Source organism: Lissotriton vulgaris, chromosome 4_1 (assembly GCF_964263255.1).
Source record: "Lissotriton vulgaris chromosome 4_1, aLisVul1.2, whole genome shotgun sequence".
Classification (NCBI taxonomy): domain Eukaryota; kingdom Metazoa; phylum Chordata; class Amphibia; order Caudata; family Salamandridae; genus Lissotriton; species Lissotriton vulgaris.
This window is the reverse complement of record NC_141691.1, coordinates 2,110,740,262-2,110,763,020: the sequence shown is the minus strand read 5'-3', so window position 1 is coordinate 2,110,763,020 and position 22,759 is coordinate 2,110,740,262. Positions and strand designations below refer to the sequence as shown.

At 43.9% G+C, this 22,759-nt stretch overlaps 1 protein-coding gene across 1 annotated transcript in view; it reads left to right on the top strand.

Annotated features, from left to right (window-relative positions):
- Positions 1–22,759, top strand: part of LOC147725143 (uncharacterized) — a 394,292-nt gene that overhangs the window by 215,293 nt on the left and 156,240 nt on the right. Inside the window, exon 2 of the mRNA XM_086918186.1 lies at positions 15,796–17,805. Within this exon, the coding sequence (XP_086774312.1) occupies positions 15,796–17,805 (2,010 nt within the window). The remainder of the gene's footprint in view (positions 1–15,795; positions 17,806–22,759) is intronic.

Genomic DNA, 22,759 nt, shown 5'->3' with positions numbered 1-22,759 from the left:
CAAATTAAACAAGAAATGGATTTAAGGATAGTACATCTATACTTGCTTACCATGATGATATATTGGCTAGTCAATAATGTTGAAGTATGTTATACCGATTTTGTGACATACGACCCTTTTAATGAATTACTGCCACTTAATGTAACCTACACTGGTTACCAGTGTTCTTCCTTGTCCACCTCTAGTGGCTGATGAAACCATCCACACCTGTGTTTTTAGGCACTATTAACATATTATTGGCACTCATGCACAAACTTCCATGTTAGAAACTCGGTGTCTTAGTGACAGCTTCAGAAGTGCAAATGAAAATAATTGCTAGGATTGGAGGAAGGTATCACATGTGACTTGGGGCAGCTTGGCAGCTACCTATTGGGTGCCCCCCTGGGAGGCTTTGTGGCTTATTGTGGGATGGGCCAATTCCACAGAAGACAGCATCCTTGGATCTGGGGTGGCTGAGTGACGTTTGTCTGTGCAGTGCCTCTGCAACTGCTGTGTCTCAATTCCATGGTTCAGATCAGACCCTCGCTCCAGGTCTAATCTTTAAAGTGCCTTTTACACTTCCAGGATTGCTACCTAACGTTCATGGTATCATCAGAGAATTGAGGGGGCGGGAGGGGCAGCTGTGGTTCTGATTTCTGACAATCAAAAAGGATAACAACCTCATCCAATGCATGGTAAAATAAAGTTTAACCTCTAGCTTTAATTGCAAGGCACACATGGTCCGGTGAGAAGCCACAACACAATATAACTATAGTACTCTCTGCCAGGGCCTTGCCACTTCGAAGTGAATAAAACAAGTTACTGTTACAAAGCAACTGACTTGGTAAAATGGCTGCACTGTTCTAGCATGCTTTACTTGATTTTGCACTTAATTACAGATTTGCCATTTTAGCTATCATCTGCAGCATAATTTGCAAATTTTAACTAAACTAATTTTTTTTTAGCTCAAACGGATCAAAAGTTACTAAAAACGCATCAACAGTGCACGCAGTGAAAGACCCTTGGCAAAAATTATTGGTAACCTTTCAGTTGCTGAGCTCAATGCTGAATTTCGGTGCAAAACTAGCATTGATAAGGTGAAACCTATGCTCAGATTTGTACTAATGACAAAATAATTAAGTGATAACATCACAAAAAATGCATCCATACAATACATATTTTGCCTTTTCTTGCCACATAATTTAATCAACCCTGCCACATACTGTGGTCCTTTCCTGCCATTTAATTTGAGTGTCCCTATCTATGGATAAATTACGCTTTGCACGTGCATGCTTGGGATCCCAAGTTCAGTTGTGCTTCTTTTATCAACTGCAGAATGATGTAGAGCGCTGGAGTTTGCAGGTTATAAGGGATATGTGCAGCCGACAGGTAATACATCCCCTGAGGTATTTTACGATGTTAATGCATGGACGTGTAAGTAATACCATCTAATACCAACTTATTAAACATTGCTGGTGTGCAGACAAAGATAGGGTCTTCTGGTATTGCAGAAACTTGCTCATCCAGCATGCGAGGATACCAAATAAGGCACAACTGCAACATGGAACAAAATTGCTCTCAGAGATTGTTACAGTGAAAGTAAAGGGTCAGATAATGCAGTTTAGGAGGCTGGGTGGGGTCCACATTTGGGACAGTACTCAATACTTCCCAATGACACTGAAAGCGACAGGCTCGCCTAATTCTAATACCCCTCTCAACCCCCCACCCCTCCCCCGCACAGGCCGCCACGGTCACTTCCCAAACACAAATGAACACCAGACACTGCCTGCTCTATGTTATCCACTGGCAAATGTAAATAACCACACAAGTCAGCCCTTAACAAGGAAGATAATTGAGGTGAAGGCTCCGAAAGTTACATGTCCAGTATCACACAATATACAAGTGATGAAGCTGGGCTTCGTTGTCATACCTCGTGTGTCCAAAGTCAACAACAACTGAAAGAGCACTTAAATGACCTAATGTGATCCCCATAAACATAAACTTCCCTAAAAAACAAAATCAGTTTGTTTTAAATTGCCCCGATCAAAAGCAAATTAAAAGTGTCAAAGCGATGCGAACAGCAACATGATACAAAGGTAGCAGCAGGACCTGCGGTGGGGGTCAAGGAAGCCGCCTTGTTTATCTTATTTGATGTGCACAAATAACCATCCACGTTAAAAAAAAAATATACATTTCTGCCTTTATCTATAGAATGTGTGCATCAAGGTTCTGCACGAAACTGCTCAATGAAGCATCCTGGTTGTGCAACGGATAAACCTACCCGGTTACAAGACGAAATCAATCATGGTATATCACCACCTTACGACGAGGCGAATTCTCCTACAGGTTAAAGGTTTTCCAGATACAGAGACTGCTTTTAAATAAACAATACACATTAAACAGGGGGACAGGCAGCCTCAGATTAGCCAGGTCTACGAAATGATGCAATGCATCCCGAGGACACACGCATACGCAGACACACACGGCGGCATTCTCTCCTTGTGCGCTTATTACCAAAGGTGACTGAATTTGCTGCTTCTGTCCCCTGCACATGTCCAGGACCAGCCACCGCATCGGCAGGCTCATTTGAGCGCAGTGACTCTCAGGGCACAGCACGGAACAGCTCAGACAAAGCCCAAGGCAGCCCTGCTTACCCAGGGATCTCTCATGCTGCATGGCTGAGGAATGCAGTCTATACCCCTGGCCAAACAATTCGCCAGCCTTCTCCAAGGCGAGGTCGCCCCCACGCAGCTGCTCCTGCCTGCCGCCTGCCTGAGCCTTGCTCCTGCCTGCCGCCTGCCTGAGCCTTGCTCCTGCCTGCCGCCTGCCTGAGCCTTGCTCCGCTGCTGCCTACCTCGTTCTTCCCCCTGCTGCCTCCTCGTTTTCCTGTGCCTTGCTCCGCCGCCTCGCTGCTGCCCTTGGCACTTCCCCTCTCCTGTTGCCCCGCTGCTGCCTACCTCTTTCTTCCCCCTGCTGCCTCCTCGCTTTCCTTCTCCCATCCTGCTTGGGTCTCCTCCGCCGGACGACCCAGCCGCCGCAGAGCCGCCCTGTGAGCCACTTCCTGCCACAGACCTCTGCTGCCGACCCCGCCCCCCTGCCCATTGGACGCCCCCCTACCGCCACCCAGCTGACCCACCCTACAGGCTCCTCTCTTATGACGCCCCCAGAGCGCCGCGCAGCGGACGCGCGCAGCGGGAGCACCGATTGAGCGCCGAAGGTGCGCCAAAGGTAACCCCGTCTGCGCCTGGACCGTGCCCAGTGCCAGGACCCCTGGTCCCCGCAGATCCCAGCCCACCCGCCGGACCTACCTCGCCACCAAACTCATCGCACTCAACGCCGGCCGAAGCCCGGGTTGCTACCGAGCCACCCCGAGCCGCACCTACGGACCCTTCTGCTGCCACTCCTGCAAGTTCACCAGCATCCGGACCAGCACTACACCAGCACCGACCAAGACGAACAACAGCAGCAGCCACCTGAAGTGCATCCTGCTCAACACCCGCTCCATCCACAGACACGAGAGATAGGTATATCGTTTTTGCAGTACTTAGAATCCTTACCTTCCTTGGGGATAAGAGCGATGTGGGCCTCTGAAAAAGAACTGGAGGAAATATTAGAAGACAGAAAAAAACTTATGAGTGAATGTAGCTTGAGGAGTAGAAGCTTAGAAAAATAAGTATAAAACTCAACAGTAAGGCCATCTGGACCAAAGGGTTTGTCCTTTTTAAGGTTTTGGAGAGCATTGAATAGTTCCTGTTGTGAGAGATCAGATTCTAATTGAGATGAGTCCGGAGATATCTGCTGATGCTTTTGGATATCCGAAAATAATTGCGCTAATGAGTGATCCAAAGGTTGAGTTTCTGAGGAATATAAAGAATTATGAAAAAGAGAAAATTCATTTAATATTTCAGCATCTTTAAACTTTAAAACTGATTGTTTGTCAAAGATGGAATCAATATTTATTTTGGTTTGGTGGATCTTTAAATGGTTAGCTAATATTTTTCCTGCTTTATTTTTACCCCTTAATTTTGCGCTGGATTTTAACAAGTAAAGGGGAGCGTCTTCCTTTGACTTTTTAATAAATTCCAATTTGGCTTTAATAAGGGTTTTTAGGCAATCCTCCAAATGAGAAGTATATTATGAGTTTTCAAGTGCCTTGATATCCTGGAGGAGGTCTGATGTAATCTTACATGCAGATTTCCTTTTCTTTGTCACCTAATTTATAATGAAGTCCCTTGCTGATGCCTTAAATGCATCCCAAATAATTGCAAATGATAAAGATTCTGTCTGTTCTTTCAAAGTAATCAATAAGAGAGAAAGTGAATGATGTTGAGAATTTAGGGTCTAAGAGGAGAGCGTTGTTAACCCCTTCGATGCTTGTGACGGAACCATTCCGTCGTCAGTCACGGTTGGGCTGTGCTGATGAAGGAATGGTTCCGTCACGACCACACCCATTTCAATGAGGGACAGCACAGGAGGGGAATTCCATCAGCAGCGAAGGTGTTAAAACGCCATCGTCTAGGTGCATTGCTCCTGGGCAGTATATCAAAACCAAGAGAGATGGGAGCATGGTCTGATAATAGAATGGGGCCAATGTCTGCAAATGTGAGGGATTGTGAGATATAGAGGGAAACAAAGACATATTCAATTCTAGAGTGTGATGTGTTGAGGAATAAAAGGAGTACTCCATGGTGGTTGGGTTACAAAGGCGCCAGGCATCAAGTAATCAGTGATGAGATATAGTGTGAGGAATGGTTTGTGTATCTTATTGGGGACGAAAGGCACTTTCGATTTCCTTTTTACAAAGGGATCTAACACTTGATTACAATCCCCAACCATAATAAAGTTTTCCTTAATACCTTTGGTTATACGTTTAGCTAAATCAGGCCAAAAGGAAGTGTCGCCGCCTGTAGGGGCATAGAAATTAAGTAGGAATATTGGAACACCATTTAGCGATAAATTTAACGACAAGCCATCTCCCATCAACATCTGCTTCTTTCGACTATAATGTGACTGGAAAAGATTTGCGATACAATATTACAACTCAATTTCGTTTACCATCCCCTGAAGGAAATAAGCCTCAACCACCCAACCCATTTTTAATTTCATGGACTCAGTTTCCGTAAGATGTGTTTCTTGTAAAAAAATAATGTCAGCATTAAACTTAGCTAAATGTGTTAAAACTCTGTGTCTCTTAATAGGAGAGTTTAATCCCCTAATGTTCCAAGAAACTAACTTAAGGGGCATAATACATGAAATCAAAGAGCAAGTAGCGATTTAAATCTCTAGTCCAATTCAATATAGTAGAATTAACAACAAAAAAAGAGTCCAGGCTTGTAATATTGAAATCTAAATCCGCATAAAGACAGTGTAAAATATGAAAAGGAAGATGAGAAAGTAGGAGGAATAAAATGAGCTTAGAATAATGCAAGTTATAGAAGATGTATAAGCATAGGCAAATAAGTAGAAAAAGAGAAGTCATAAGAGAAAAAGTGTGTGCGTAAGTTAGATAATTAAAGAAAGAGATAAAATAACGCATTACCGAACATGAAACAAAAAAAGTATTAACAAATAACATACCTACAAAAAGGGAGACTCAAGGAAAATACGTGAGGGGGATGGAACCACATGGAGTAGGCAACACGTCTAGGGTCAGCTGAACGGGGGATCCAGAAGAAACCATGGTACAGGTGTAAGAAATCTGTGTGGTCAATGAATAATAAGGGTTAGAGTAAACATTGAGATATACAATTAGAATATTTGTTGAGGTTAACAAAAACAGCAACGTCAACAGTATACTGAGAAACTAGGCTGATTGAACCATCAATATACGATCTATGAGAACAAAGGACAACAATTAAAGGGGAAGGTAGTAGAGTATTATATAACACAAACATGAGGACAAGAGAGCAAGGAGAACACATCAAACAGTAAATTGTACAAAATTCAGAACAAGAAGAAGAAATGGGAAACAAAGCCAAGGCAAACAAAGGAAGCAACTTATGGGGAAACAACCTTTACAACACAACTTTTACAACGCACTACCAATACGACGAAACTTTTACAACGCAACATCCATTACATCGCATGCCGTTACAACGCAACCATTACAACGCATGACACTACATAGCATACCACTACAACGCATACCATTACAACGCAGTCATTACAACGCATAGTACCCTTACACTCTCCAACACTTACCCTATTGTTGCACCCCCTGGAGTTAGAATAGTAATTTTTACCCCTTCACTATCCAACACTTACCCTACTGTTGCAGCCCCTGGAGTTAGAATAGTAATTGTTACCCCTAGACTATCCAATACTTACCATACATGCAATGTACTGTTATGCGTTGTAATGGTATTCGTTGTAATGGATGTTGCGTTTTAAAAAATGCGTTGTAATGGTATGCGTTGTAAAAGTATGCGTTGTAACGTCATACATCCAACTTATGTGTACAACTCCATACAGGAAACATTGAAACTTGAATATTTGGGGATGGTATGTATAAAACCAACAATGAGTAAAATCAAAAACTTAACCCATGAAGGGTTAGGGACTGTATAACTTCAAGAAGTTCACAAATTCAAGTATTATCCGATGAAGAGCACCGTTGAGTGTCCATAGCAGTCGGGTTACATGAATTGATAAAACTTTGTAGCCTTACTGGGTCTTCATAAGTTATCGTTCTAATATTATACGTAACCATAAACAGGCAAGGGTGAAAGAGGCCATAGCGGGCACCCAGTGAACGGAGAGCTGGCCTCAAATTGAGAAAAGCTTTTCTCCTGTTAGCAATTGCTCTGGCGTAGTCCTGTGAGAAAAACAAAGTTGAATCAGACCAAGTAATGCTTTGAGCCCATCCTACCGCAGATAGCACCATCAACAAGTCTGTGTATTCCAGAAAGTATATCATTACTCTTCTTGGTCTTTGTGAGGATGACATGTTAGAGGAAGGACGTTCTAGTCTATGTGCTATTTGGATGTTGAGTGTTATGTCCTCTGCCAGATGAAGCACCTTGGAAAGAAAAGATCTAAAGAAGGCGAGGGGGTCTGACCCCTCAACTCCCTCTGCCAGACCATAAATATGTAGATAATTTCTCCTTCTCCGATTTTCAAGATCCTCAATGTGCTTCTGAAGTGTTGATACTTGACATTCGCACACGTATCACTAAAAGTTGAAATACTTTGTTTAACAGCAGTGACTCTTGTGTTGAGTTGAGACCAGTTATCCGTGAGGATTTGTAGTTTAGAGTTGGTGTCCTCCATGAAGGGCCGGAGGGCTCTTATCTCGTCCAACAGCATCTCCATAGAGACCGAAGAGGCTGATTTAGGTGGAGAAGGGGGGTTATGCTTTAGGCGCTTGGTGAGTATCTTCCCTGATGGTGTAGGTACGGAATCCATGTCAGCCTCCAGGGAACTTGGTACAGACAGCTGAGAATTTTCCAGCCTAGAGTATGCATGCAGTGAAAACCTTGGAGTTTTTAATGAAGATGTGCTTTTGTTGCGTTATTGTGGATAAAGCACCCTTCGTTCTACCCATAGAGACACCAGTTCAGCCGTCAAACAGCAATAGGCGCAAAAACTTTGTGTCTGTGTAGTTAAGTTAAGCAAATAAAGAGAACTACATGAGGAGCTATCAAAATAAAACATCCAGTGAGCCTCAAGTAGAATGACCAAAAACCTCAGAAAGATGGTCTCAAGCATAAAGAGTAAACATAATGTAGCTCATACATTGAGGAATAGTGCAACACATATGTAAAGTGAGTTTCAGGATATTTCATTGCCCTGAGGTACTTACGTCATAAGGAAGTAAGGGAAAATACAAAATGGCCACCAAAAGTATATGTCAGTCAGTAATACTGAATAAAGATCCAGTTGTTGAAATAATGCCTCATTACAACTGCCAGAAATTTCCTGCAGAAGAAATATGCCCAAGAAAGCAAATAAAAAGTCATAAGCTGCATATGGGCAGCAGCGCGGCAATTTTAATGGCTTTTGCTGTTACGAGTGTCACAAGTTGGCGGCCGTGACTTCGCGGTAATGCTTGAAAGATTCACTTGCCAAATAGAAGCATTCCCGCCGCTCTTACAATTGCGCTAATGTGCTCACTCATTCCGCGAGTCATCCGTCGTCCTGTGCAGCTCCCGGTTCCGCCCGCCGATGCCTCTTAAAGCGGTAACCTTCGGACCCACCGGAGCTCCTCGACCAGACGCCGCCATGAACCGCGGGCACCAAGCCACACCCCCAAATGCTTGTTTATAGTTACATAACAATGTAACCAACAGGGGCACAGAATGGAGGGAGATCCTTACATTGTTTTTTATAGCGCCATGCACCCGCTTTCACTTTGTTTACTCCCCGCGTTCCCACTGCTTTAAAGATGTAAATACAATCCTGACACTGGTTGTTATAGTCACATCACAATGTAACCAACAGGATAACAGAGTGGAGTGAGGAAGGAGTGGGTAAAAGGGTAGGAGCGACCGAAGGTGAATGTAAAGTGATTGCAGAAAGCTGGTTGAAATAACCGCCCCGCGTTTCCACTGCTTTAAAGATTAAATAACATTGTAAATGCGGAAAGCTGGTTTAAATCACCACCCGCGTTCCCACTGCTTTTAAGATGAAATAAAATCCCGACACTGTTTTTTATAGTAACATCACAATGAAATCAAAAGGATAACAGAGTGGAGTGAGGAAGGAGTGCGAAGATGGTGGAAGTGACCGAAGAGGAACGTAAAGTGAATGCGGAAAGCTGGTTTAAATCACTGCGTGATCATGAAGAGTAAAGAAAGTAAAGGTGTGCGCTGCTATTACAGGAAACGCCAGAGGAAAGCAAAGCAGCGCGTGCATATGCCATGTCCAGGCTCGTGCACATGCTGTGTCTGAGCAGGCACACTGAAGGAAGACAGGGACGGAACGAAACATGCTTCCCTCAAAATAGAAACCATGGATTTGGCAGGCACGCCAGTAAGAAGTGTGGGTGGAGCTACCACCCTCGCTTTGGAAGAAAAGCAATGACAATAGATCTCGCCAGGAGTGAGCAGCGCACGAGCTGCGACGCCTAGGAGAGACCTAAAAAAACATAAAGTGGCCACTAAGATAGAGAGGTCCTACATCACAGATTATCACATCAGAACCTGCTTGAGATCCTGACAGAGACTGCCAGACTGCTGTATTGCTGCAGCATTCATTCCTGTGATAAGAGGTGATACAGAGTTGATTCCCAGAGTAGAGGAGCTGAGCCCAGCTGATGTGTGTTTTTGCTTTCGAGGGAACAATCTCTTCTGATAATTACAGCTTCTTGCTATAAACAGGCATGCAATGCGCTGAATCCCAAGAAACTCTAGATGCAAGTTAGGCTACTCCATGCTCTCATAGTATAGCGCATAGAAGTAGACTTTAGGGTGTTAGGTTGCCAAATGACAATTCAACTATGTCAAAAATGGTCATACTCTTCTTCTTGGTAGAGACATGCATAAGTGCTCTTTTAACTGGTCCGTCGCCGAGGACGTAATGGTTACATCAGTGACTGTGGCGCTACTGTGCAAAAGATGTAACCGTTATGTCCTCAGCACACCACTGCGAAATCCCTCAATTTATTTTTCTTTTTTTCAGTCTTGATAGCTGGGGAAGCTGCCTGAGGCCTTTTTTTTTAGTACAATGACGATTGGCCCACATGGCTTGCCAACGTGATTACAATGAATTTTAGAGTGAAATGAGTCGATTGACTCATTTCACTTTCACTGCCTACGTGCTCGCGGGCATATCTCAGCCCTCTGAGCAGGTAGGCAGACTGGAGAGGTACCATTGGAAAGGGGGAATATCCACCACTAGACAGCAGGGAGGGGGGAGCTACACCTTGGGCAAGTGCCTTTGCTCCCCCCATAATAATCTGGGAATATTCAGTCTTTCTGCCTCCTTGGGGGCAGATGGGGGCAACAACCCCCGATCTGCCTCCGTTAGGGGACAGAAATCACACTGTTCCCCAGGGATTCTTTATTTTGTTTTTTTAGAAAACATAGGGATGGGGGATGACCAAAATGGGCATGTCAATGTTATGTTCTGTTATAACAATTTATTATGCGCACAGCGACTCCAGCGAAGGAGCATCCCGGTGCAGAGACACGGAGCAGTCATAACACAACATGGAGATAATGGCACAGAAAAGTACTAAAACAGGGAAGCTAAAATAGGAAAGTTTTTATGGCTCTACGAAAAGACCCCACCACCCAAAAAACAAAAGGGACAGTCTTTCTGTCCACCCTGGGGGGAGATGGGGGTATTATCCCAGTTCTGTCCCAAGGGCCATAAAGTCCACTAGACACCAGGGATATTTTTATTTTTATTATAAAAGAGGGATGGGGCTGCCCACAATGGACAAGACCATGCCCTCACCCACTTTAATAAAGAAAAAGTATTTCTGTCCCCCCTGGGGGCACTAGGGACACTAGCCCCTGATGGGGCAGAAAGACCACTTAGCACCAGGGAGGGTTTTTTCAATATGTAGGGGTGGGGGCTGCCTAAAGTGGGCATGTCAATGTCCCCAACCTTCCAAACAAAAAAGGGACAGTCTTTCTGACAAGACCATGCCCCCCGCCAAAAATACCCACAGTCTTTATGCCTCATTGGGGCAGATGGGGGAAATAGCCCCCAATATGCCACCCTGTGGGTGCAGAAAGCCCACTAAGACTCAGGGATTTTTTAATGGGGGGCTTTCCTGAATGGGCATTGTAAAGCCCCCACCTCACTAAGTAATAGGCACAGTTCTTCTGCCCCCCAAGATGCAGATTCCCCTGATCTGCCCCTCGGGGGTCAGAAAGAACACTAGGAAGCCAGGGACTTTTTTAGTAGTTCAGAGGCTGGGCTCCCAGAATGGGAATGCCAATGCCCACACCCATGCAAATAAATAGCCAGTTTTCTTGACCGCGGGGGGCAGATGGGGCATTAGTGTCGATCTGACCCTGGGGTTTGCAGAAAGCCCACTAGGCACCAGAGATATCTTTATTGGCATGTCAGGGATCGGCCACTTAGGCAAGGGTCACTCCACTTTTTTTTTACACACATTTTTGCTACTGCTAGCAAAATGTTCTATGTGAACTGGATTTCAGCTGACGGTCTGTGTGTACAGGTGTTTGACTGGCTGTGTGTCAACCTGCATTTTCTGGTGGTGTGCGTGGACTTGCACTAGCTGGCAACATGTGTTGACTAGCGCTTGTTTGTCAGTGTGCAATGACTGTCGCTTGGGTAGTGGTCTGTGTGGATGGCACATGTCTGACAGTGTGTGTGGATTGTCGCTTGGCTGGCCATGTCTGGTGGTGTGTGTGGACTGTCACTTGGCTGGTGGTGTGCATGGACTGTTGCTTGGCTGGTGAGGTGCATGGATGGTGCTTGGCTGGCGATATGCATGGATGGCATTTGGCTGGTGGTGTGTGTGAATGGCACTAGGCTGGCGGTGTGGCTTGCATGGATGCTTCAGCATTTTTTTACCCAGAACCCCATGGAGACCTCAAAGTTTGCTAAAAAGTCACATTGTCCTCACATTTCTGTGTGAAAAATGTGTGGGATAACCCACCGGCACAAATTTTCCAGCACCCAGTGTTCCCCTTGGTCTCCTGATAAAAATGAGAACTCACTTGTGTGGGTGCTCAAAGCAGAGAACCTTAAAACATATAAAATGAAAAACTGAAGGGGAAACAAAGTGTGTCCAAAAGGGTCGTTTTTAGACTGACTCTGCTTTGAACACCCGCACTAGTGAGGTATCATTTTTATTAGGAGATCAAAGGGAATGCTGGATGGTGGGAAATTTGTGCCGGCACGTTGATACCGGACAGAAATGTACGGAAAATTTGATTTTGTTTGGCTACATTTGAGGTTTGCAGGGGATTCTGGGTAGGAAAACATTGGGGGATCCATGCAAGCAATGCATCCTTGGACTACCCCACGCGTCTAGTTTTCAGAAATGTCTGGGTATGGTAGATTTTTTCTAGATGGCCGCCAAGCTCCGAACCAAAAACGCAGGTGCCCCCCTTGGAAAACCTGGTCATTTTGTGATAGGTAATTTTGATGTCTCCAAAATACAATTTCAGCCCTTCCTTGTAGCAGGCAATTGGTCCACCCACACAAGTGAGGTACCTTTTTTATCGAGAGACCTTAGGGAATGCTGGGTGGTTGGAGATTTTTGGCAGCCCGGTGATCGCACAACTTTCCCACACAGAAATGTGAGGAAACTGTTTTTTTGTGTGCAAAATGTGAGGTTTGCAGGGCATTCTGGGTAAGATAACTTTGGGAGATCCATGTAAGCCACACCTCCCTGAACTCTCCCGGGTGTCTAGTTTTTAGAAATATCTGGGTTTGGAAGGTTTCCTTTTATGGCCGCCAAGCCCAGGACCAAAAACGCAGGTGACTCCCTCACAAAACCAGATCTTTTTGTGACCTATAATTTTAAATTATCCACTTTACCTTTTGGGCCATTTCCTGTTGCGGGCACCAGGCCTACTCACACAAGTGAGGAATCATTTTTATTGGGAGACTTTGTGGAATGCTGGATAGGTGGATATTTGTGGCTCCCTGAAGATTCCAGAACTTTCCATTACAGAAATGTGAGGAAAATGTGTGATTTTTTCAGATAGTTGGAGGTTTGCAAGAGATTCTGGATACCAGAACCTGGTGAGAGCCACACATGTCACCCCATCCTAGATTTCCCTGGGTATCTAGTTTAAAAAAAAGGTACAGGTTTGCTAGACTTTCCTGGGTTTGAGCTGAGCTAGGGCCCAAAATCCACATCTAGGCCCATTGCAAAGAAAAGGCACTTTTCTGTGGAGGGATTTGATGTGTCCATGTTGTATTTTGGGCCGTTTCCTATCACGGGCACTAGGCCTACCCACACAAGTAAGGTACCATTTTTATTGTTAGACTTTGGGGAATGCTGGATTGGTGGAAGTTTGTGGCTTCCCACAGATTCCAGGACTTTGCATGATATAAATGTGAGGAATTGTGTTTTGTTTAACAAAGTTTGAAGTTTGCAAGGGATTCTGGGTAACAGAACCTGGTGAGAGCCACACATTTCACCTAATCCTAGATTTGACTGGGTGTTTAGTGTTCATAAATGTACAGGTTTGGTAGGTTTTCCGAGGTGCCGGATGAGCTAGGGCCCTAAATCCACAGCTAGGCACAATACAAAAAAAGAGTCAGTTTTTCGTAAAAAAAAATGTGATATGCGCATGTTGTGTTTTTGACTGTTTTCTGTCGCAGGCACTAGGCCTACACACACAAGCAAGGTACCATTTTTATTGGGAGACTTAGGGAAATACAGAATATTAGAACATGTGTTATTACCAGTTGTTTTTCTATGCATTGCTGCTTTCCAAATGTAAGATAGTGTGTAAAAAAAAGACATTTTGAAAAATGCCCCCCTAATTCACATGCTAGTACGGCTTCTCACAAATTCAGAGATGTGCAAATAACCACTGCTTCTAAACTCCATGGGCCTCATTTATGAGGCCGTGTGTCACTTTTACGCCGCCGGTGCGTCACTTTTTGTGACGCACCAGCAGCGTAAAAAATGTGCCTTGTTGCACCATAGTTACAAAGCGACGCATCTAGGTAGATGTGTCACTTTGTAAACCCCTGCGCTACATTATACCTACGCCAGGTATAATGTATGCAGGGGGGGGGCGTTCTGACGCAAGACAGGGTCATAGAAGTGACGCAGTGAAATCTATATAATTTCACTGCGCCACTTCTAGGATACAAATGCGTCAATTTCTTACGCCTGCCTCACAGCAGGCGTAAGGCTGATGCAGGCCCTTTCACATGGGGCTTGCCCCATGTGAAAGGACACATTGCTGGAGTTGCGTCACTTTTGTGACACACTCCAGCAATGCGTCACTTTTGCGCCATACAGATACGTCAGAAATACTGACATATCTGTAAATCCTTGTGCCATGATGCTTCATACTGTAAATATGACGCATCATTGGTCTCACAAGGAGGGCACAGTGAAAAGTGCTGCATCGCTGTTTTCACGCAGCGATGCAGCACGTTTCATAAATGAGGCCCTTTATCTTTTCCCATTTTGAAAATACATAGGTTTCTTTGATACTTATGTTTCACTGTTTAAATTTTACCAAATGAATTACTTTATACCGGTACACAATGATCAAGCAAGGTGCAGCTCTGTTAGTGGCTCAAGGTACCTCGGGTTCTTGGTGAACCTACAAGCCTGATATATCCCTGCAACCAGAAGGGTCCCGCAAACATAACAGTATATTTCTTTCAAACATCTAGCATAGTCAGAAGAAATTACAGTTGAAAATGTTGGCACATATTGTTTTTTCTTCAACTCAATTTCAACTGTTACTTTCTATAATAAAACCTTGAAGGATCTACATAAATAACCCTGTGCTGAATTCAGAATTGTGTCTTCTTTTCAGAAATGTATAGCTCTCTGGGATCCATTTTTGGGTTTCCTACCCATTTCTACCACTAACTGGAAGGAGGTTGCAACTAAAGCACAAAAACTAAAAGAAAAAAAGTATATGTCCCAGTAAAATGCCAGAACTGTGTACAAATCTTTGGTTTTCTGACATAAATCTGCCTGTCCCTGAAATCTGGGAAGATGGGCATTTTAGCATCACAAACTCTTTGTTGATACCACTTGCAGAGAAAAAAAAACAGATGCTGTGTTCTGCAGCTCTTTCATCCTATTTTTTCCCCCCCAAAAAGAAAGTTTAGCTGTATTTTGACTAATTTCTTGGTCCCTTCCAGGTGAATCCACAAACCCTGGGTAACTTTAGAATCCTCAGGATGTTGGAAGAAAAGATTTCAAATTATGCAGGGATACCTTATTTGGAGAAAAAGGTATGGGGGGTTAAAGTACAAACTACAACAAATAGCCAAGAAAATGTGGGGCAAAGGGGGTGAAAAGGCCTGACAGCAATTGGCTAATCAATATTCTATGTGTTTATTATTCATGTCCTACGCAAAATGACGATTTTGTTGAAATAAACCCTTTTAAACATAAAGTGTATTATCTTAGAACAGTGCTTGTCTGTGATATTGTGTAGAGCTAAATGTGGTTTGAATAAAAAAAAAAAACCTTTACGGAAGTCTGTTATTGGTGTTTTGAAAGAACAAAAAATAAACCCTATCCAGGAATACTGTTGCCTTGTTTTCTAACATTTTATACAATAGTCTTATTACTACTGCACGTCAGTGCATTTGCATGGGGGCGGGTCTAAAGGCATATGTAGTTTGAGTCTTGAGCACATGAATGCAGGGGAAGCTTTCTACACTGTGTCCTCTTGCGCATTATAGAGATGATATGGTGTGCAAAGGATGAGTACTTTTTGCCTTTGAGCACTTCTGAGGTCACTTCCTGAGATTTGTGAGGTTGAATATGTTGAAGATGCAGCTTCACTACCAGACAAGGTTTCCAGGGTGAGGTTAGTCCTACGGTTAGGTTATTACATAATACAAATATTATTTTTTTTGTAGTTTGATTAAAAGAATCCGTTCTTACTAATCAAGATTTATCTGTTTTTAATAATATATGCCTAGAAAACCTAAAGTTACACCACAGAGTCTAACTTTTGCTAATATTGATGGAAACTCAAATTAAGATTTGAGTACTCTAATCAGTTGTGAATGATCTATCAGAAATCCCTGTGCTAGAAACTTGTCATTCGTCCCATCTCCCTGACACTGACTGGTAGAAATGAGACACGGGTTTTAGCCTATAAATTGTGTTAAATCTGTTGCAATACCATAGTATTATTTCAGTCTCAATTAAATGACATGTTCTTGTTATTTCAGGTGTCACTCTTTGGGATAAGAAGACCATAGAGAAAGATGTATGTGTCAAGCAACAACCAAAAACAACTTTTCAAATCATTGCCGAAGATAGCATTGAAGATAAGACCTCTGCCCTCAATATCTCTGCCTCCCTGAAAGCAAGTTTCCTGGGGGGGATGGTTGAGGTGGGAGGAGCAGCAAACTATTTAACAAAGAGGAAGGCTTCCAAGCAACAGGCCAGAGTGACCTTACAATATTCAACCACAACCAAGTTTGAACAACTGACCATGACTCATTTGGGACGCCAGAATATCTCTTATCCAGAAATCTTTGACCACAATATGGCAACCCATGTGGTCACTGCAGTGCAGTACGGGGCGCAGGCATTTTTTGTGTTCGATCGAAAAGTGTCCTCATCTGAGAAAATAAAGGACGTACAAGGAGAATTAAAGGGTGCAGTTGACAGAATACCTAAGGTTGCAATTGAAGGGCAAGGAGCCTTTACGATATCTCAGGATGAGAGGAGTAAATTTGAAAAGTTCAGCTGCACATTTTGTGGGGATTTTGCATTAACAAACAACCCTTCGACTTATGAGGAGGCCATTAATATCTATAAAAGCCTTCCATCACTCCTAGGTGCAAATGGCGAGCATGCAATACCTTCAATGGTCTGGCTGTATCCACTGAGCAAGCTGGAATCCAAGGCATCTCAGCTGGTGCGCAGCATCAGTTCTCAGCTGATTGAAGAGGTACAAGCTTCCATAGAAGAGCTACATAGGTTTGACATGGAGTGCAATGACATGCTCGCCCAACCAGCCGCTGTACACTTTGCTGACATCAAGAGTAGAGTCAAAAAATTCAAGAACCTGTGCAGTCAGTATAGAACGGCCTTCCAAGCAGACCTCACTAGAGTCCTGCCCGCTGTTCGAGGAGGTGGAGAAGAGGAAAGTGCACTGTTGGACATTTTAAATACCAAAGAAAAATCCCCATTTAGTACCAAACAACTTTCTGAATTTCTGAAATCCAAACAGAATGAGGTCAACTTTGTCAGTGGATACATGGACTTGTTGACAGAGTCAAAGGCAGTGAAAATTGTACCTTCTCAGTTGGAAATGAACCAAGTGTTGCGTGACCTTGGAGCGGAGCTTGTGATCTCACTCATGTTCACTTCACTAGGAGAAGAGGAACCTTTTTTATCAGAATTAAATTCCTGGCTAACAAAGAAACTGTGCAAGGGACTCACCCACCCAACCTCTGGAGAATGGTTCAATGATGCTGAAGTGAACCAAAGATCTAGCGCCCTCGTGAACGAGTTCATGGAGTTTACCAGGATCAATGCCTCAAACAGGAAGATCCAGTTTGTTGTGTCCTCGGTTCTTGATCCCAGTAATCCAGGAGTTTCGATTTACTTCTATGAACACTGGGTTCTAAAAGACAAAACCTTCCACCCCCCAATCCTGGACCTCGCTATAATAAGTCAAATATCTCATGATAGTGTGCTGGTTACATGTGCACCGCTGCCTGCTGGAACAGATCCAGTATTGAACTATCGAGTAGAGTACAGGACCATGAGTGAATTTGAATGGAGCAGCGTGGAAGGAGAGGACACCAGTGACACAGTCACAGTGACGGGTCTGGGTCCTAACTGCCTGTACCAGTTCAGACAAGCAGCGGTGTCTGCTCGATGGGTCACCTTACCAAGTCAACCAACCCACATGATCAAGACCCTTCCATGCAGCCCACCTGAGAAGGTGACAGGCCGGCAGACTGGACCCGGAGGCATCACCCTCACCTGGAGGGAGCCTGGCACCATTGGTGCTGGCACCAGAATAAGTGCCTACAAGGTGGAATTCACAGAGGAGTCTACAGATACAAAGACATGGAAGGAGCAACTGACTGCACAGAAGGTGGAGACTTGCACTATTAAAGGGGTGAACCCCCAATCTTCCTACAGATTTCGAGTGTCTGTAATATGTGGCAACAATGGAAGCAGCACCCCCAGTGAGGAGTTTGTCTTTTTTAGAGGTGAGGGTAAGTAACTGTACTGCACCTGACTCACTTCACATATTTCAGGTGCACAATGCACACTGTTCACAGAATCACACATGTTACCCTGTCCAGAGCATTCTCTGCACAGTAAACCAGCAATTTAAACACAAAGCAAACACATTCAAGTAGCACAGATTTCTCTGATGGAGCATCAAACAGCCAGAACCAGTAATAACTAATTTACTGTTGTTCCAAATGATTTTTTTGTTTTCTTTTATCACACAAATTCACAAATGGGGAATAAAAAGAAGGTAGCGACTATTTACCCAGCCACCAGGTAAATAGTGAAATTCCGCAGCTATTTACATGGCTGCTGGTTAAACAGCATAGATTATGCACTATGTAATTGGATGCCATATATATAGGTAGCAGGCTTAATTATTCTAAAAACCTGAGATTATGTAGTATTTTACCCGTGTTATGCAAACAGCAAAGGTACTTCACTATTCACTCGGCCTCTGACCAGATAGCAGAGATTATGCAATAGTTTGCTGGCGGTTATGCAAACAACTAAGAGACTTCACTATTTACTCGGTAGTCAACTAGATGACAGAGATCATGTACTATTTGGGTGGCCCTTGTGCAAACAGAAAATAAGCTTCACTATTTACTCAGCCACTGACTAGATAGCAGAGAACATTAGGGGGCCATTATGATGTCGGACAGATCGCCACCGCCCGATCAGTGGTGGCGATCCTGCCGGCATATTTTCCCGCCCACCTCCATTTACCCCCGCCATATTACAATGGGAGACGAAAAAACCGTCCACCGCTTTACTGCAGACAGGCAATTGTTACGATTGCCTGCAGTGCAGTCCTGGGCCATAACATGGTGGTGGTGCCTAGCAGGCACTGCCAGCCATATTATGTTGTCAGCGGATTTTGGCCTTTCTGCAATGGAAAGGCATGTGGTCTTTGGCTGTGGGGCCTGTTGTGGGCCCCCAGGGTGTTAGCGGGGTGTGGAGAGGTGCACCTGGAGGGTACCTATGGTACCCTCCTACAATGGCATACACAAGGTGACAGGCACCGTGCGGTGTCTGTCACGTTGTGCATGCCAATGCACAACATGCATCTTTTGCATTGCCGCGGGTGTTGCTTACAGCACCGTCCACCGCAATGTAAAATATGCGGGATGCGACCACCAAGGTGGCGGTCGCATCCTAATGGGCATCGAGGGACCGCCACACCACTGGTGGTCTGTCCCGTTTACGGTGGGGGGCGTATAAAAGTTTGTCCGCCATCATAATGGAGCCCTTAGTATGTGGCCAACAGTAGTAAAAACAGAAAATAACCCAGCGACCGACTAGAAAGCAAAGATTATGTACTTGTGCAAACAGCAGAAAAGGTTTAATATTTATCAGGACACTGATGAAATTGCAGAGATTAAATACCATTTAGGGCAGAAACCTTACAATTTATGTTGTCACCAGTTAAATAGCAGACATTCCAAACTAGTAGCCTGTTGCAAGATAGAGACTTAAGTTTCACTGTAGATTAGGGGCACTTCGTGTCGGTTCCCTGATGAAATATTGACATAAACAAATATTGACTAAAAAATATAGAATACAAAAATATCGACTCCCCATACTTAAACATGTAAGTACAAGAATATTGAATCAAAAATATCAAAGTAATAAATATAGATGTAAAAAATATAAAAATAAAAATTATATATAACTGAAATAAAATATATTAAATATTAGTAATATTTTTAGCACAATAGATTAAATGTAATATATATTTTAAAGAAATATAAGAAATAAACGTAATAAAAAAAATAAATAAACCTACAGACATAAAAATTTATACATATACCAGTAGCGGCCCATGCAGGGAGTTCCGTGGGGCAGAAAAGCAGGCGGGGAGGGGCAATTACCTAAAATAAATATCAAATAATTAACATTAATTACCAACCATATATTATTTATTTAAACACAAAGTACTTACCATCCATTACCCCTAGAAACACCACAACACACACCTAAAATGAATTACACAATTGCGATAATACATATTTAATTTATATAAATCACAAATAATTATTGATAAAAAATAAATCAACTACTTAACACCCTTTACCCCTATGAACCCCAAAACACACACCTAAAATTAATTGTACCATTACCATAAAAAATTAATGGCCAGAAACCGTGCAAATAGCAGCAGAACTTCATTATTTACCTATATGGTTTTTAAAGAGCTTACATTTTGTGTTCTCATGCAGATTTCTACAGGTACTTACCACCAGGTAAAACTGCAAACAAAGGGGAATAATTAATAGGAAGGGACGGAGTGCGGTGTTAGCCTCCTTGGCCTAACGCAGCACTCCGCCACTTCCAAACGCAGGGCTGAACCATATTTTCAAGGATACGGTGCAGCCCTCCTTTTCCCACCATAGTGCAAGGGTGCCTGCATTGTAGAGGAAGATTGTTTATGTGCAAGAAGGTGTCCTTCTGCAATCTGAAATGGCATTTTGAAATTTCTATGTGTGTGATTAGGGCAAAACATAATTTTTGTCATTGATTTTTTATGTGCTAGAAGGGTCACGTTCCTGCACATAAATAATCAATGGACTTTTGGGGTTTCTATGTGTGTTGCACTATGCAGCCGACATAGAAACAGCAAAAACAAGGAGAAATTAAACATTTCTCCTCATTGCCCCTGTTTAAGACTAGGTTTTCCCTGGTCTTAATTTTGGCGATGCCCCATAAATTTGCTGCCCTCTTAATTATGAGGCACAGTCAAAATCAAAGAGGGTTGCGGTGGAAAGCCCACCACAACACCCATAGCCTACTCCTTTCGCGCTATGTATTGCGCGAAAGTCATCCTTATTTACAAGCCAGCGTTATGCCACGTTAAGTGGCTTAATGCTGCCTTGTAAATAAAGTTGATTGATTGATTGAATATAGCTTTTATATAGCGCATACTGTTACCCTACGGGAATCCTGGCGCTTTAAACAGAGAACAGGCCGTGACCAGATTAGGGCAGGTCGCCACAGTGGGAAAGAGCACAACTAAATCATGGGATATAGCCAGATCTTTAAGTTCCTATGGAATCTTAACAGAGAGCTAGCTAATTTAAGGGTCTGAGGGAGCTCATTGCATAGACGAGCGCCAACCCTACTGAAGGCCCTACCTCCCAGCCTGGCCCTCTTAAATCGAGGAGTTGACAACAGCCCAGTACTGGAAGAACGAAGCTTCCTTATGAGAAGATACCATCCAAACCTTTCCCGCAAGGGAACCGGGCAAAGCTTGTGCACTGCACGGAAAACCATACACAGGGCTTTAAAGTGTACTCTTTCCCTAACAGGCAACCAATGGAGCTCCCTTAACGCCGCGTTAGAGGAGGAACTCCGCGGCCTGCCCAGAACCAGTTTAGCTGCTACAGACTGGATTCTTTGCAAGCCTTAAACGATGTAACCAGGGGCTCCCAGATAAAGGTCATTGCAGTAATCCAGTCTGCTACTAAGCATGTGCGGGGAAATCTGTTCCGCTTGCGGATTTCGCGAATTTTCGGTAAATCCGCGATCCGCAAACTCCCGCGAATTTACTGAAAATCAGTGAAATCCGCGAGCGGCGGATTTGGGGGGCAAAAGTTCAAGCCTGTTGAACTTTTAACTATGTTAGGATGGCGCCGGCAAGCTGCCAGCGCCATCCAAAAATAGTTACTAAGTTAGCTTCAACAGGAAGCACTAATAGATAAAATGAAGTAGGTGCTCGAGCACCTGCTTTATTTTACCTATTAGTGCTTCCTGAACTATTTCAGAATGGCGCTGGCAGCTTGCCGGCGCCATCCTAACATAGGTACAGCAGCCCATAAATGTTAGTTTTGTCGAGGTTAGGCAGGTGTGCGTTCTCCCCATATCTATCGTTGAAAATTACCTATGATGCTTGATGGAGGCCTTTGCATTATTGACTTTCACGAGCTCAATCCCTGTGCAGTTCCTGTGACCACGAGCTTCTCTGATCCGTGCCTGTCCTTTTATGCACACAAGAGGCATGTGAACTCGAGGGACCCCGGTGCTCTTCGGTGTAAAGGCAAAGTTAATCAGCCCCCCCCAAAATGTGAGTTTTGTGGAGGCTGGGCAGGTGTGCGTTCTCCCCATATCTATCGTCGAAAATTACCTATGATGCTTGATGGAGGCCTTTGCATTATTGACTTTCACGAGCTCAATCCCTGTGCAGTTCCTGTGACCACGAGCTTCTCTGATCCTTTTATACACACGAGGCATGTGAACTCGCATATAAGCCTCACCCGTTTGGCCCTGCCCCTCACACTAGCGATGTGCACCGTTTTCCCGCCCGGCCTGCCCTCTACCCACACAATCCGCAAAATCAGCGAATCCGCAAATTCGCAGATTTTGCGGATCGCGAATTCGCAAATTAGCAAATTGTGAATTCGCAAAATTCGCCCATGCTTATATGCTACCAACAATGCTGCCTACCACCAAGGTACGGTACTCCTTGGGTAATAGAGGAAGTATTTTGTGCAGCATGCGGATAAAGGTAAAGCAGACACTCACAGTTTTATTTGCCTGTGATTCCATCTGAAGGTCGGCATCGAACACCACCCCCAGATTTCGAACTTTCTTAACCGGAATTAGTGAATCGTCCTCTGATAGGAGTCTAAAATCACAAGGCAGTTGTCTAGATATCCTGCCTACAGAGCAGAACATCACCTCCGTCTTCCCACTGTTACATTTTAGGGAGTTCCTCTTAAGCCAATCCGACGTCTGCCGCATGCAGTGCTGGAACACATCCATCGATACTGCATGCTCCCCTTCCAAAGAGAAGGCCAGCTGCGTATCGTCGGCATAATTGACTAAGCTAACTCCAAAAGATTTTATAATGGAGAACAAGGGCTGCAAATAAACATTAAAAAGAATAGGACTATTTGCAGAGCCCTGCGGCACCCCATGAACAATGGGCGATTTGGC